The 14,212-nt window shown below is 37.7% G+C and overlaps 1 protein-coding gene across 5 annotated transcripts in view; it reads right to left on the bottom strand.

The window, feature by feature from the left end:
* SYNJ1 (synaptojanin 1) overlaps positions 1 to 14,212 on the bottom strand; it is a 75,619-nt gene that overhangs the window by 18,023 nt on the left and 43,384 nt on the right. For all 5 annotated transcript variants that reach the window (XM_037525022.2, XM_037525024.2, XM_037525023.2 and 2 more), the window contains exons 14-21: positions 13,198 to 13,282; positions 10,862 to 11,002; positions 10,283 to 10,475; positions 9,846 to 10,004; positions 8,128 to 8,284; positions 7,429 to 7,546; positions 7,128 to 7,343; positions 2,873 to 2,951 (exon numbers count right to left, since the gene is read on the bottom strand). In XM_037525022.2, coding sequence (XP_037380919.1) covers positions 2,873 to 2,951; positions 7,128 to 7,343; positions 7,429 to 7,546; positions 8,128 to 8,284; positions 9,846 to 10,004; positions 10,283 to 10,475; positions 10,862 to 11,002; positions 13,198 to 13,282 — 1,148 coding nt within the window. The remainder of the gene's footprint in view (positions 1 to 2,872; positions 2,952 to 7,127; positions 7,344 to 7,428; positions 7,547 to 8,127; positions 8,285 to 9,845; positions 10,005 to 10,282; positions 10,476 to 10,861; positions 11,003 to 13,197; positions 13,283 to 14,212) is intronic.

Raw genomic sequence — 14,212 nt, 5'->3', positions numbered from 1 at the left:
CAACTGTTTTACATATACTGAATTTTTAACCACTTCAAACACTCCAGTTCTCCCCTTAAACACCTGGACATGAAGTCTAAGATCTATCCCCACCGCTATAATATACAGAGATTCAAGTTTACCTCACTGTAGTATCTACCCATATCAGATAAAAATTCATTGACATTTTGACACATAATTTTATACTTGCTTTCTGACCAACAGATTAAATAATTATTCCTACGAAAAACAACTCCAGAAAAGACAGTGGGAAATCTTTAAAATCTTGATCATTTGGACCTTCCTAGCTTAGTGTAACGGTCTTGAAATTCTCAACTTTCTAAGTAGTTTTAGCATTTCAAATGTCAGAGGAATACTGAGAGTATTTAGGGTCATTTAAAGTCTTTAATAAAAGTTAACCATTCTGAAAACAATGATTAGTATCTGTGAAACTGGTACTCTCCTATAAATTTAAGCAGCTTTTAGAACGAAGTATGACCTAAAACAATCCACACGTTATAGTCAAGTTATATTATCTGTCAAGCAGATAGTCACAAAAAACTTGCAGATGCACAGGACTCCTTGGCCAAACACAGACTATGCATTAGAAAGCTGCTTGCATTTAAAATCTACATGACAAAACTGCTTTCTAGAATGGAAGCTTCCTCCCACACAGAGCCAGCTTTGCTGGAGACCAGCCCCAGCTATAAGTCGTGTCAGGGATCTCAGAAAGGAGAGGACGGAGTCAGTGAAGTTTTTTCTCTTTCTCTCGGAGGGCTGAGGGAAAGTGGAGCGAGGTAGGAATGAGGAAGACACAGACACCTTATTTTGTGCAAGTATCTCCCTACTGAGGGTCTCAGAGGGTCTTTCTTTATACCTTAAAGCTTCCTTTGTTCGACTGGTGTCTGGGGAATATACAATATGTGGACTTTTCTGGTCTTTACAAATGAACTGTGTAGCTATGACCAGCTGTGTAGCTATGATCAGCCGGCACCTTTGTGGGTATAGATCTTTCTTGGCTAAAAGTGCTACTAACATTAGAAATCCATGAAGGCATAGGAGGGACTGAGAGATGCTGAATGGTGTGGCTGTGTTTAATAGTGATTTAGTGTCGATACTGAGCTTTGTAGTCAGAGTCCTAAGAACTAATAATCCTTTACTTGCTATCAGACCAGATCAATTCAATTTCAGAACTTGGCAATGAGCTTTACAGGTTGTTACTATTTAAAGTCAACAACATTCCTTGTGTATTCATCAGAGAATAGTAACAGGTATTCTGACACTCCAATCACCACAAGCTAATTTGAGATGCACTTTCTCAGGAATGTCTATTTGGTGACATCAGAGCCACAAGAGAAAGAAATGACAAAAATTTCTCAAGATCACCCTCTAGGTTTGTCCTGCTCAAGCTGTGTACTGTTCTCAGGTTCCCCCTTGAAATGGAGGCCATCTTTTTGATCTATCTGCACGTTAGAAGATTTTGCAATGAACAATGGTACTAACAAAAGCCACAGACAAGAGGGTTGGAAATACTTTCAAAAGGACAAATTGCACATTATTATAAACTTGTCACAAACTGGAGCTTTACAGCTTCAGGATTCTGAAGATGTTTTAAGGGAGAGAAGGGCGGGTGCTTCTCCAGGGAATGGTAAAGAGGTGACCAGACTGACATATCAGACTAGACTTGAGGGTGAAGAATGGGCTGAGGGCCTCCCCGGTGGCGCAGTGGGTTGAGCACAGCGCTGTGGAGCTGTCCGCAGCCTCTGCAGTGAGGGTTCAATTCCTGGCCGGCCAGGGAGAGTCCCACATGGCGCAGCAGACCTCTCCTGTTGTGCCCGCTGCTCCCCTTCAGCAGTGCTTTCGGTCTGTCTGCCTGTTCTGCAACCCACTCTGTCTCTGGAGAATCCTCTCACCCTCCTGCGCCTCTGGCTTGTACCCCAGCTCTTGTATAAATAAAAAATAAATCTAAAAAAAAAAGTTCTTTAAAAAAAAAGAATAGGGCTGAAAGGAAGGGGGAATATAATATAGTACTTTTCTGTATTTACGCTTTTCTACATTTTTGGATTTATGTTTGCATGAGTGTATAACTATTACTTTCAGGAAAAACAAAATCCTCCAAAACCTATTTCAAAGCAATATATATGTGGAAATTTTTTATTTAAGGACATTGATGTACTGTGACAGAAGCAGCAGCTCAGGAAAATCCTCATGGAGTTGCCCAAAGGATTTCAGTCCATCCTGCCAGCGACCACATACTTACAAACTTAGGGTTGTCTAAAAGCATTCAGGAAAAAAAGGGCAGACTAAGCACTTTATAGAAATAAAACTATTCTAAGATATTGATCAGATTCCCCCCATCAATGACACAAATCATAGATCAGGAATATTTCCACTAATTAAAATTTCTCAAATGACTCAGTGGAAAGGATTTATTATCTTAGTGGAATTATTTTACCTATACTTGAAAAAGGCCGTGATCCATGCTACTAAAACAATTACTATTTCTAATAATGAGCACCTTCTTCCCTTATTTTCTTGTAAATAGACATTTTCTTTACTTGACACAAATCTTTTCTAATACATAGATGAACCGAAATATCCCAATTAAAACTGTTAAAGTTTTTATATAATAAAATGTAACAAAAATCAAATTAAGTGGCAAACATGTCTTCTTTGTGGTCTACATGAATGATTAATATCTCCACGGAGGGAACAAAATAATTTTAAACTGGTCAGAAAGTCAGAAGCCTAGTCTAAACAATAAATGTACCATAAGGTCTTCCATCTTCCTGAACTTGAAATGCATTTAGATAATCTTGCTGAGTATCAACAAAAACTTAATCTTCAGACACTTAGTTTCAGAATGGTTTAGAATGAACAAATGCTACCTTACCTCTTTACCATTTAGGCTTAGAACGCTCAAGGCAGAGCTCCCCTCCAAAAATGTAACCCACATTTTATCTTCTACAAATCTTCAAGAAAGGGAGAGACAAGCAGTAAAAAACAAAACAAAACAGAATTAATACATTAAACATACCTAATCCAACAGCCAGTCCAATTATTACTGCTTAACAGGAGCCTGGAGAGGCCAGGAAGTGAAAAAAAACAAACAAAAACCCAAGAGGGAGAGCAGTGGAGCCGGCAGTGACCTGGAGGCGGCACTCTTCTCTAAATGTTGAAATTCAAATTTCTTTCAAATACTAAATTAACACAACAGTCTGGCAGAAGAAATAGGCTTATGAACCTCCATTTCTGAATCCTGCTAATTCATCTTTCATTTCTTTGACAAAGAAAAAAAGCACCAAAGGCCGAGTTCAGAGAGACCCTATAAGGAGGGGTATAGGGTTAGAATCCAAGTCTCCCGACTCCATAGTCCAGTACAATGCAATTTCACTATCTCCATGACTTCCCTGAAGCAAATTTCTTTTAACCAAGAAAGAAATTAGGGCATTATGGTTATGTATATGTGTGTGTTTGTGTGTATGTGTGTATGTACATATATATGTATCACTCTCTCCCTTGAGTTCTGTACATGTGTATGCATGTAGAGCACTGTGGGCCTGAGGAACCTTGGGTTATGGTACTTGCCTCTATTAATGGACAACCACTGACTCTTTTGAAATTTCGGTGGCTTTTGCTCTAAGTTAATAATTTTGAAAGAAGAAACCCCCAAAAGGGAAAATTAAAAAGGATATTAACACAAGTTCTGGTCACTGATGTGCAACAATGAACAAATTACATTATAATGTTATCAGTGTTATTTACAGAAACAATTTTATAAGCGGAACTACTCCCAAATGTATAAATGAAGTATCAAAATCCTTAAAAGATTTTTCAGAGATGAAAGGGGAAAACATGGCCATGCACGTGCACTGTGCCATAGCGAGCCCCCAGCCCCCAACATTATTTGTGAGTGGCACCAAAGCAGTTGTGGTCAGATGGCAGAGGAAATTTCTTGGTCCTATCCTTAATTAGCAATGTAACCTTACACATTTCTAACTTTAATAAGACATGATGGTTCTAATAGCATGGATTTATAAGGCACTTTTAAAAGTTGTATTTTTTCCCCTGGTTTCACTCACTAGAGTAAAAGGTTCTTGACTTTGCCCCCAAATAGCGTGTATATATAAAAATTTGTCCCAGCTACATTTCTAGGGGTCCTCTTATTCAAATATAAAGAGGTTTACAGACTTCAGTCATTCACTCCTTAGTGACTGTCTTGGTCTAGACCAAAATAACATCAGCTTAGCCTTACTGGTGACAGGGACCTCTCCCTGTTCACTTCCATCATCTGCTTTTTCTTTTCTAACATGTCTTAAGGTGTAACAACCAGAATATTCCAGCTGTGGAGACAGCCCATGTAAATGCCTCGTTTTGTTACCAATACTTTTTCTAATGATGAGAAATGCTTTGGGGAAAGCTCCAAATTTCTTTATAAGCTTGTTTATAAAGCACAAAGCTCCTTTTCCTCTAGCAGTCTCTCCCCCCTCATGTACACTTTGGATTCTCTTAGGCCCAGTGCAATCAATATTTTACATTTGCTCATAAGGACACTTATTTGCTACTTTGCCACCCACTCACACAGTCCACATGGTGCTCCTGGTGGTTTGGCAATTCTGAATTTGGCAAAGCTTACCGTGATCTCTAAGTCTGTATATTTCAATATGTACTTCCTAGAGCCTTAAGATTTTAGTAATTTTTTGTTTTCTTTTATAGCTTTAGGGTAGAGATTTGCTAAAATACTTGAGGGAAGTCTAAGCACTATTTCCCTCTTTGTTCATTTATTCTCTGAATGGACTCTGGGCTGTGTAGGCATGCCTCACTCCACAGAATACAAACCATCTTTGGTCTGGGACTATTCAGTTTAAGGCCTAGGGAAGCCACTGGACACACAATGACCTTCCAACTAGATTACAAGCAGGAATTGAATCTTGAATTTGTTTTTTCTGCTCTTTTGCAGCACCCAGTATACAAGTACATCCACCAAATACCTATAAAACATACCTAAGTAAGCAGATGAACTGCACTGAAAGGGATGTAATAGTACCTCTTCCCTATGAAATTCACACATACCCATGCCATTTGATCTCTCAAAACTGCTATGCACTTGAAAGAGAACATTTTTTTAAAAAGGCATCTGGTACACTCCCAGACTTCAAACTATACTACAAAGCCATAATCATCAAAACTGCATGGTATTGGAACAAGAACAGACATACAGACCAATGGAATCGAATAGAAAATCCAGAAGTAAACCCACAGATTTATGGTCAACTAATCTTTGACAAAGGAGCAAAGACTATGCATTGGAGCAAAGAAAGTTTGTTCAGTAAATGGTGCTGGGAAAACTGGGTCGCTACATGCAAAAGAATGAAGCTTGACCACTACCTCACACCATACACAAAAATCAACTCAAAATGGATTAAAGAACTAGACATAAGACCTGAAACCATAAAATATATAGAAGGAAATATAGGCAAAACACTACGTGATTTGCACATCAAAGACATCTTTACAGACACATCACCCAAAGCAGTGATAGTGAAGGCAAAGATAAACAGCTGGGACTACATCAAATTAAAGAGCTTCTGCACAGCAAAAGAGACAATAACAAAAACAAAGAGAAACCCCACCAACTGGGAGAACATTTTTGCACCCAACACTAATGATAAAGGACTGATCACAAAAATCTGCAAAGAGCTGATGAGACTCAACAACAACAAAGAAAATAATCCAGTCCAAAAATGGGCAGAAGAGCTAAAAAGAAACTTCTCTGAAGAGGAAATGCAAATGGCCAACAGGCATATGAAAAAATGTTCAACATCACTTGCCATCAGGGAAATGCAAATGAAAACTACCATGAGATACCATCTTACACCAGTGAGAATGGCACATATTAAAAAAACTAGCAACAACAAATGCTGGCGAGGGTGTGGAGAAAAAGGAACTCTTCTGCACTGTTGGTGGGAGTGCAAACTGGTCCAACCAATGTGGAAAGCTGTGTGGAGATTTCTGGACCTACTAAACATAGAGCTTCCATATGATCCAGCAATTCCACTCCTAGGTATTTACCCAAAGGACACAGAAACATCAATTCCAAAGAACACCTGCACCCCTATGTTTATAGCAGCACTGTTTACAATAGCTAAGCTTTGGAAACAACCCAAATGCCCAAAAATAGATGACTGGATCAAGAAGATGTGGTACATATATACCATGGAATATTACTCAGCATTCAAAAAAGATAAACACATGCAATTTGCAGCAACATGGATGGCGCTGGAAGGGATCATGCTCAGCGAAATAAGCCAGAAAGAAAAAGAAAAATACCAGATGGTCTCACTCATAGCAGGAATCTAGAAAACTTAAATAAGGGACCAGGAAAATGAATAACTATAAGAAAGTGAAAATCAAAATCAACAAAAAACTATGAACCAGAGACACTTTTTTGGGGGGCGGGGGTGGGAGGGGAGGGATTGGGGTCAGAATGGGGGGGCTGCAATTGTATGGGGAATATAACAATAAAATTTAAAAAAAAAAAAAAAAGGCATCTGGGTCTATAAGAGGCAGATGGTTAAGTCAATGACAGAAACCAAGACTGTAATGGATGACTCCTGACTCATCATCATCTGGCAGTGCTGCTTCTGCATTAATTACAAATTAAACATATTTAAAATTACTCAAGACATCAAATTTCTTAAACTGGAGAGGAAGGGAGAGGGGGGAGTCACTACATTGTCTAGATTCTACATTTGTATTCTCACTTGGTTGTCTTAAGATGTAACAACCAGAATATGGAGGCAGCCGTGGGTGTCCATCTCCTATCTCTCCTTAAAAAAAAATGTATTCCTCTATGCTTAAAAAAAAAAAAAAAAAAAAAAAAAAATCACAGCTTCATTTTGCCATACAGCTTTGTGACTTATTATGTGATATAGGAAACTTGTAAGATCTATTCTCATTGTGTACATATTTTATTATCAATTGTTCATATATTTTATTCTTTGACTTTAAATTTTTAGTAGAAAATTCAGTTTTAAAACCTGTGCATTCTTTGAATAACATTTCTAGAATATGGTTTCCCTATAGTTTCTCATACACAATTCAAACACTAAATACAATGACTTCTAATATAGAAATATTTTACTTACCTTATGAGTATAACTTCACCAAAATTTGTAAACTGCTGCAAAAGCTCATCAATCAAAGCATCATCAAAAAAGTTATGTTCTGGTGAAGCACTTTTGATTGAGACTAACACGGTACCGTCTGGTGGTCCCTGAACGGCAATTACTTCTTTATAAATATTTTGCCTCTCTTCAGCTTCAACTTCAAATATATCTATATCAATCAGGGCAATGACAGGCCTTAAGGCAAAGGAAAATAGAGGTATTAGAAATGTTTAAAAATGATGCATTCAGAACAAATGTGAAGCATCACTGGGATACTGACCTGTGGTCTGAAGTCTTAAGCTCAGCTCTCCCATAGTGCAGCAAAGTGCCAGGAGTCCACGTGTAGAGGATTTTGCTTCCATCTTGGAAACTAGCATTTAGAAGATCTAAATCTTCAGCTGTATTAAGAACACAAGAGAAGCCACATGAGCATGACAGATCGTGTGAGCATAGAGCTATCTCTTGTTTCATTAGCTTCGTTGTCTGAGGTTGGGATGCCAGGTACACCAGCTAACAGGCAAGAATTCTAGACACCTTTAAGTTAGAAAAAGTTGCTTTTTGGTAAACTTATCATTTTATGTTTTACTTAGTAAAATTAAGAATAGGCTTTAATTCTGAGATTACTTAAATGTCTATGACCAAACAGTATTTCATAAATAATTTAATAGATAAGTATTAGTTCAAAATAATTCCAAACCACTTTAGCTCTTCAGGTTAAAAACCTTATTAAAGGTTTTCAATTTTCAACTGAAAATGTTATAAAAATATTTCCTGGCTTCTCTTTGTACGATTTTATGTCACTGAAAGAACATTGATTGAAAAATTAAATTGGTATAAGGTCTGAGAAAATTAAAAAAAAATCTTTCATATTTAAATATTATTCTATTCTAGATGAACTGTGTTGAACAGATTAGCCTTCTTATTTCCTTATAAACTAATTCGCACTAATTCATTTAAATAAGGAAGTGCATCTCCCAACCTGATCTATCAAAAGGCCACTTCCTCCTTCTCCACAGCACACGGTCTGTCCAGGCAGGGGTGCGGCACTTTTCACTGGTGTCATAGTCATCAGAAAATAAATCATACTTGTACGTCGGTGCAAAGGTTACTTTTCCCTCTAAAAATCCTCTAAAAATCTAAAATAAACACACACAAAGTAAGTTATTCAAAAATGCAAAACAAAGGCCTCCCCTGGTGGCACAGGTGGTTGAGCTCAGCGCTGAGAAGCTGTCCGCAGTCTCTGCAGCGCCAGTTTGATCCCGGCCAGCCGGTGAGAATCCCACATGGCGCGGCGGACCACTCCTGTCTCACCCACTGTTCCCCTCTGCAGTGTATTTCAGTCAGTCTGCCTGTTCTGTTCCCCTCTCTGTCTCTGGTGAATCCTCTCACCCTCCCACCCATCTGGCGTGTACCCGGGTTCTTGTATGCATGGATAAGTAAATCTTAAAAATAAATACATAAATAAAAAGATAGCCTACTATTTAAAAAAAAGGCAAAACAAGTTGTTTCCATTCAGGAAGCCATTCATTACATGTCTACTATGTGCTGGACTCTTACAGGAAATGTGTGTGCATCTGATGGGTTTTGTTAGCTGGAGGGAACTAAGCTTAAGAAAAAACAAACTAAGACATGGCCTTTCTCATTCCATTTGTTTGATCTTCAATTGAATAAAGTACAAAAATGTGAACAATGGAATTCCACTAGCCCTTGAGCTATAGTTCTGTGTGGGATTTTGGAAGTCATCGGGCTTAAACTCTTATCTCAAGTGAGGAACTAAAGAATTCTGGTGGCGCCCAAAGTGTTAGAACTTAAGTCTGATGACCTCAAAGTCTGATGACTTCTTAACTGCCTCCCCAAATTTTTTTACATTATTTCTTCCAAAATATTGTGACTATAAGTTTTAAGAAATATATTTCCAGGGCCTCCCCGGTGGCACAGCTGATTGAGCACAGCGCTATGAAGCTGTCCGCAGCCTTGGCAGCACGGTTCGATTCCTGGCCAGCCAGGAAGATTCCCACATAGCGTGGCAGACCTCTCCTGTCGCACCTGCTGCTTCCTTCCAGCAGTGCTTTCGGTCTGTCTGCCTGTTCTGCAACCCACTCTGTCTCTGGTGAATCCTCTCACCCTCCCGCACCTCTGGCTTGTACCCCAGCTATTGTATAAATAAAAAATAAATCTAAAAAAGAAATACGTTTCCAAAAGCATATGATAAGAGAAATACACAAAAGATAAATAAAGTAGATTACCACAGGATCTTTAAAGCCAAAAAAACAGGGGCCTTGAAGTCTAAGATTCTAAATTTGCTATCACTACAGAAAAACATGTATGTTCTTTCACTTGAACATGATCTAAACCTGAAGGGGGAGATCCTATACCTCTAAAACACAAACACTGTTGTAAACTAATGTTATTTCAACATTAAAAAAAAAAAAAGCTTCAGAAAACAAAAAGAAAGTGAGTCTTGCAGAGACTGATTTTTTCCTCCTAAGAATTATGAGGGTTTTTTTTTCCTTTAAAGGAAAGGCAATTCTGTATCTATTAAACTACAAATATATATTTATTAAGTATAAAAAGACTCCAAGAGAGTAACAAAAAGGGAACATTACAATGAAGGAAAGTGTGTTTCATAACCAACAATTCCCTTCTTTTCAATGCAAGTGTCTTCTGAAGTATATATAGATATATATATTTATATACCTGTCCAGTATTTTTCTGATTGATAAGTTGATCTCCTGCTATAAGAGAATCCCAATTTTGCTGTCTTATCAGTTCTTTAACTTCTTCATTAGGAAGATCAATTCGATAGTTGAAATCGCCACACCAAAATACATAGTCATGGGAAAATAGCATCCTTCCCTGGAAGCAAGGAGATGGAATTTTAAATTCAAAACAACCAAAATAATTAAGACAGAAGTATTTTACAACTATTTTTGTTGCCTCAGATAGATCTGCTTTCTGGCTATGCCCAGTTTATTTAATCTAACTACGATAAACTCATGAAATATTTATCTATGCAAAAACTGTTGATGCTTTTAGGAACCATGTTAAATTTACAAACACACTGATCTAAAATTTTGGGTAAATTAAAATAAGTCTTAGAACTTCTCCTTGAAGAACAAGCAGCAAGTGCTTACCATAGGAAAACTCAACTTCCGTGCTATTTCTACAAAATCTTCATTTCTCTCTTTGACTTGTGATTGCCCTGCAGCAAAGTGGCTGCAGACGAAGCAAAGGCTTGTGGTATGGAACAGCATCCGGATCGCAACTGCTCCCTTGTTTCCAGTTGCCCCTCCCATCCCAGTCTTCACTGTATCAACTGCAACATCCCTTTAAAACAAAGAATTTCAAATCAAAGATCTGAAAGTTCAGTAGTCCTTGTAGGAAATTAGGAATATGTGTATGATATACAGATGCTGATTTACAAAGATGTGCACCTGAAATCTATACAATGTCATAAACCAATGCTACTTCAATAAAAAATTTTTTAAAAGAAATTAGGACTGTATATTACATAATTATTATAACTACACATTGCCTGGGGCTTTGAGGGCAAGGCTGTAAAGAGTACAGTAAAACTGTGAGTGAGTCTTTAAACAAAAACATTTTTATAAGAACCACAAATAAGTGTTTCTCTGAGGCAGCAAACATTTGAGGCCGTTTTCTGGTCATCTGGTGGAAGGAAGTAACCTCACAAGAGTGTTCTGTTCACTGACCTGATAAAAGGAGCGTGCTGCGGTCTGATAAAGACAAACAGACAGACGCCCACCAACTGCTCAGAGGCCAGCAGCACGTATTTGTTGTCTCTGGAGATGGTCTTCTGAAGTTCCACAGCCCAGAGCTTCTGATTTGTTGTGCTACCAGAAAACATGAAAAAGAGAATCTTTCAAAAGATAGTGATACTGGTCAATTAAACCTTAATTAGTAAAACTGTAACCTGCTATTATGAAACCCAAGGACAGGAAACTCTATGCAAGCTGTTATTTCCTTTAAAAGAAAAACTCAAAATTTAGCCAAGACAATATTATACTTCAAAATCTATTACTCCTCTCCAAACAAAATCTGAGTTACCTTATTGAATGAGAACTCAGCATGTGAGTAATCTCAAGTGTGTATGTTTTTCCTTATGTGTTCATTAGGATAATACAGAAGTGTATGCTTCCAGACACTTTTCCCCTTTTTATTTTTCTGGAGTATAATTACTATATATTTTAAAATCTTACAGAAATTTTTAAATGTAAACACAGAAAAAGATAATCATAAAATAAACTACTGTATACATTTAGCCAGATTAAACAGTTATCAATATTTTGTTCATCTTTTTCTTATCTCATTTTTTTTTAAGTGTGGAATATTTTAAACCAAGTCTAAGACATATATCAGTTCACCTGTAAATACTTTTGCATGCATCCCTACTACAACAGGGCACTTTCATTTTTACATAAAAAATGTGATGCTATAGTCACACTTGAATTTTAAAATTCCTTACTTATCATTTCATATTTGTTCATATTTAAATTTTCCTGATTATCTAAACAATTATCTTCTTATAGCTGCTTTCTTTAAAGCAGGGTCTAAATAAGGCCCACACATTGCACTTGCCTCTTGAATCTCTCCTAATCTCTAGTGATTTTCAAGTCTCCCCACTCTACCCTCTATTAATGCCATTTATTTTTTAAGAAGCTGGGTCATTTGTAAAATGTGGATTTGGCTGATGTGTTCACATGCTATCTTACCTTGTCCCTCTACCCCTAGCATTTGCTTTAAACTGGTTAATATAGAAGCCTGATTAAGAAACACCTTCAGGGCCTCCCCGGTGGCGCAGCGGTTGAGCGCTGGGTTGTGAAGCTGCCCGCAGCCTCTGCAGCGCCGGTTCGATCCCCGGCTGCTCCCCGGCCACTGGAGGAGGGTCCCACATGGCGCGCAGACCTCTCCTGCCGCCCGCTGCTCCCCTCAGCAGTGTACTTCGGTCCTTCTGCCTGCTCTGCTCCCCGCTCTGGCTCTGGTGAATTCTCTCACCCTCCCACACTTCTGACTGTACCCAGTGCTTGTATAAATAAATAAATAAATAAATAAATAAATCTTTAAAAAAAAAAAAAAAAAAAAAAAAAGAAACACCTTCAATTTATTTATTTTGGCAACAATAATCTCTTGGGCGGTACAGTCACCCTTATATCACAACAGGAAGTACACTTTCTGTGATGTTACACTTGGTCAGCTGTTGAGATAGTAACAATCTAATCAACTCTTTATTATAAAAAGTTCCCCCATTAATTCATCTTCTAGGGCTTTACATCTATTGTTAATCATTGACTAGGCCTATTCACTGGGTGTTACAAAATATTGATTTTATAATTTCAGCATTCCACAGGATTTTGTAATAAGTTGGAATTCTTTTATAAAGAACTTTTATCATATAGTCAATTACTCTGAAACACAGTTCACACAAAGAAGGCAGGATCAATGCTCCAACATTTATAAATTTTAGGAATAATAAGTGGCTAAGAACCTCCAATGGAGTGCAAGACAGATGACAAGAGGTGAGCCAGACCATGACCTTACATCCCATCCCATCTGTCTGGCACTGTGCCATACCACCTCCAAAATACAAATTCAGAACACGGATTCATGACCACCCATAGCCCACCTCTATGACTTGGATTCTGAAATGAGAGTAATAGCTTTCTTCAGCTCACCCCTCAAACATTTTCTTAATGAACTCTACCTGACCATTCCAATTAAGAATGCACACACCTCCCACCTGCACATGCCTTATCCCCTTTTCCTCAGTTCTACTCCACTGTACTCACCATCTTTCAACAAGCTTTATCATTTACTTATAGTTACTCTTGATTGTCTCTTTCCCATTAGAATAGATCATGCAGGTAGGGTTGTTGTCTGTTTTATTCATTGATATATCTTGAGCACCTTTAAGGTTACATTTTTAAGAGTACAGAAAGATCCCCAAACTACAAAGTTTAAACTATTCCGCAGTTTAAGAAGCCCCTACATGCCCCTCAGTTGGAAAATGTGCCCATGTCACCTCACTTACCTTGCATTCACAATATTTCCAGCATTCAACTCCACCATTTCTTCAAAACCAATTGCAAATATATCAGTTGGCTTACTTCTTTTATCTACAATTAAGCATCCAAGAAAGACTTTTAAAATAACAACTTTAGTCAAATGACAATCCAACAAAGATCAATACCAGATCGCAAAGTAGTCCATTTTTGTGTTTTAAGTTTAACCAAATTCAAATGAAAGGCAAAAACCCATCAGGGGGGCAAGATTACTCCAAATTTGCTTTCTATTCAAATTTGCTTCTTTAAAATGCATACATTGTACAAAAATGAAAAATGATGTAAAAAATGTACAAAATTAAGAAACCAAAAATTAAAAAATAAATCAATTTAAAAAAATGTTATTCTTGAAGATCCTTAAGTCCTTTCAGAAATCACTGTAAGGCAGAGAAAAAATATATTTCTCAAAGGTACACTGGGAAGGTCAAAGAAATCCTCAGAAAAGGCACAAAGTAGCTGAGAAACCATCTCAAATTAGAGCTAACAGTTGGGAAGGTCTCTGCACATTCAAATTTGAAAACCATGGGCTTGATCTATTTGCTAGGTGGAAGAAATCCAGAAAAATCAGAAGCTTTTCGGGGGATGAGATGGACCCTGCTGTTCTAGCCGTCTGCTCTCTCATAGCTGACAAGGACTGAAAGACAACAAAGCTGCTTGAGATAAGCTACCCAGGGGTACTTTGAGGAGTGCAAGTATTCAGAAATGAGGATAAATAGCTAGAAAGAGCCTACGAACACTAGGAACTAATACTGAAAAATGGAAAAGAAAGAATATTTATTTACTGTTATTGCCCAAATACGCATCATTTCATTTAATTACTACACACATCATGAAACAAAGTATTTCTGTCTTTTATTTACAGACAGGAAACTGAGACTTTGAAGAGCCTAAGCAACTTGCCCAAGTTCACACGTAACATGCAGTATGACACAAAGACTTGGGAACACACCCCCTGAATCCAAATCCTGGTTCTGTCACTATTAG

Source organism: Talpa occidentalis, unplaced genomic scaffold, assembly GCF_014898055.3.
Source record: "Talpa occidentalis isolate TD23 unplaced genomic scaffold, MPIMG_talOcc4v2.1 talOcc4.4, whole genome shotgun sequence".
Taxonomy (NCBI): domain Eukaryota; kingdom Metazoa; phylum Chordata; class Mammalia; order Eulipotyphla; family Talpidae; genus Talpa; species Talpa occidentalis.
The sequence above is the reverse complement of the archived record's forward strand: the minus strand, read 5'-3'. Positions and strand labels throughout refer to the sequence as shown.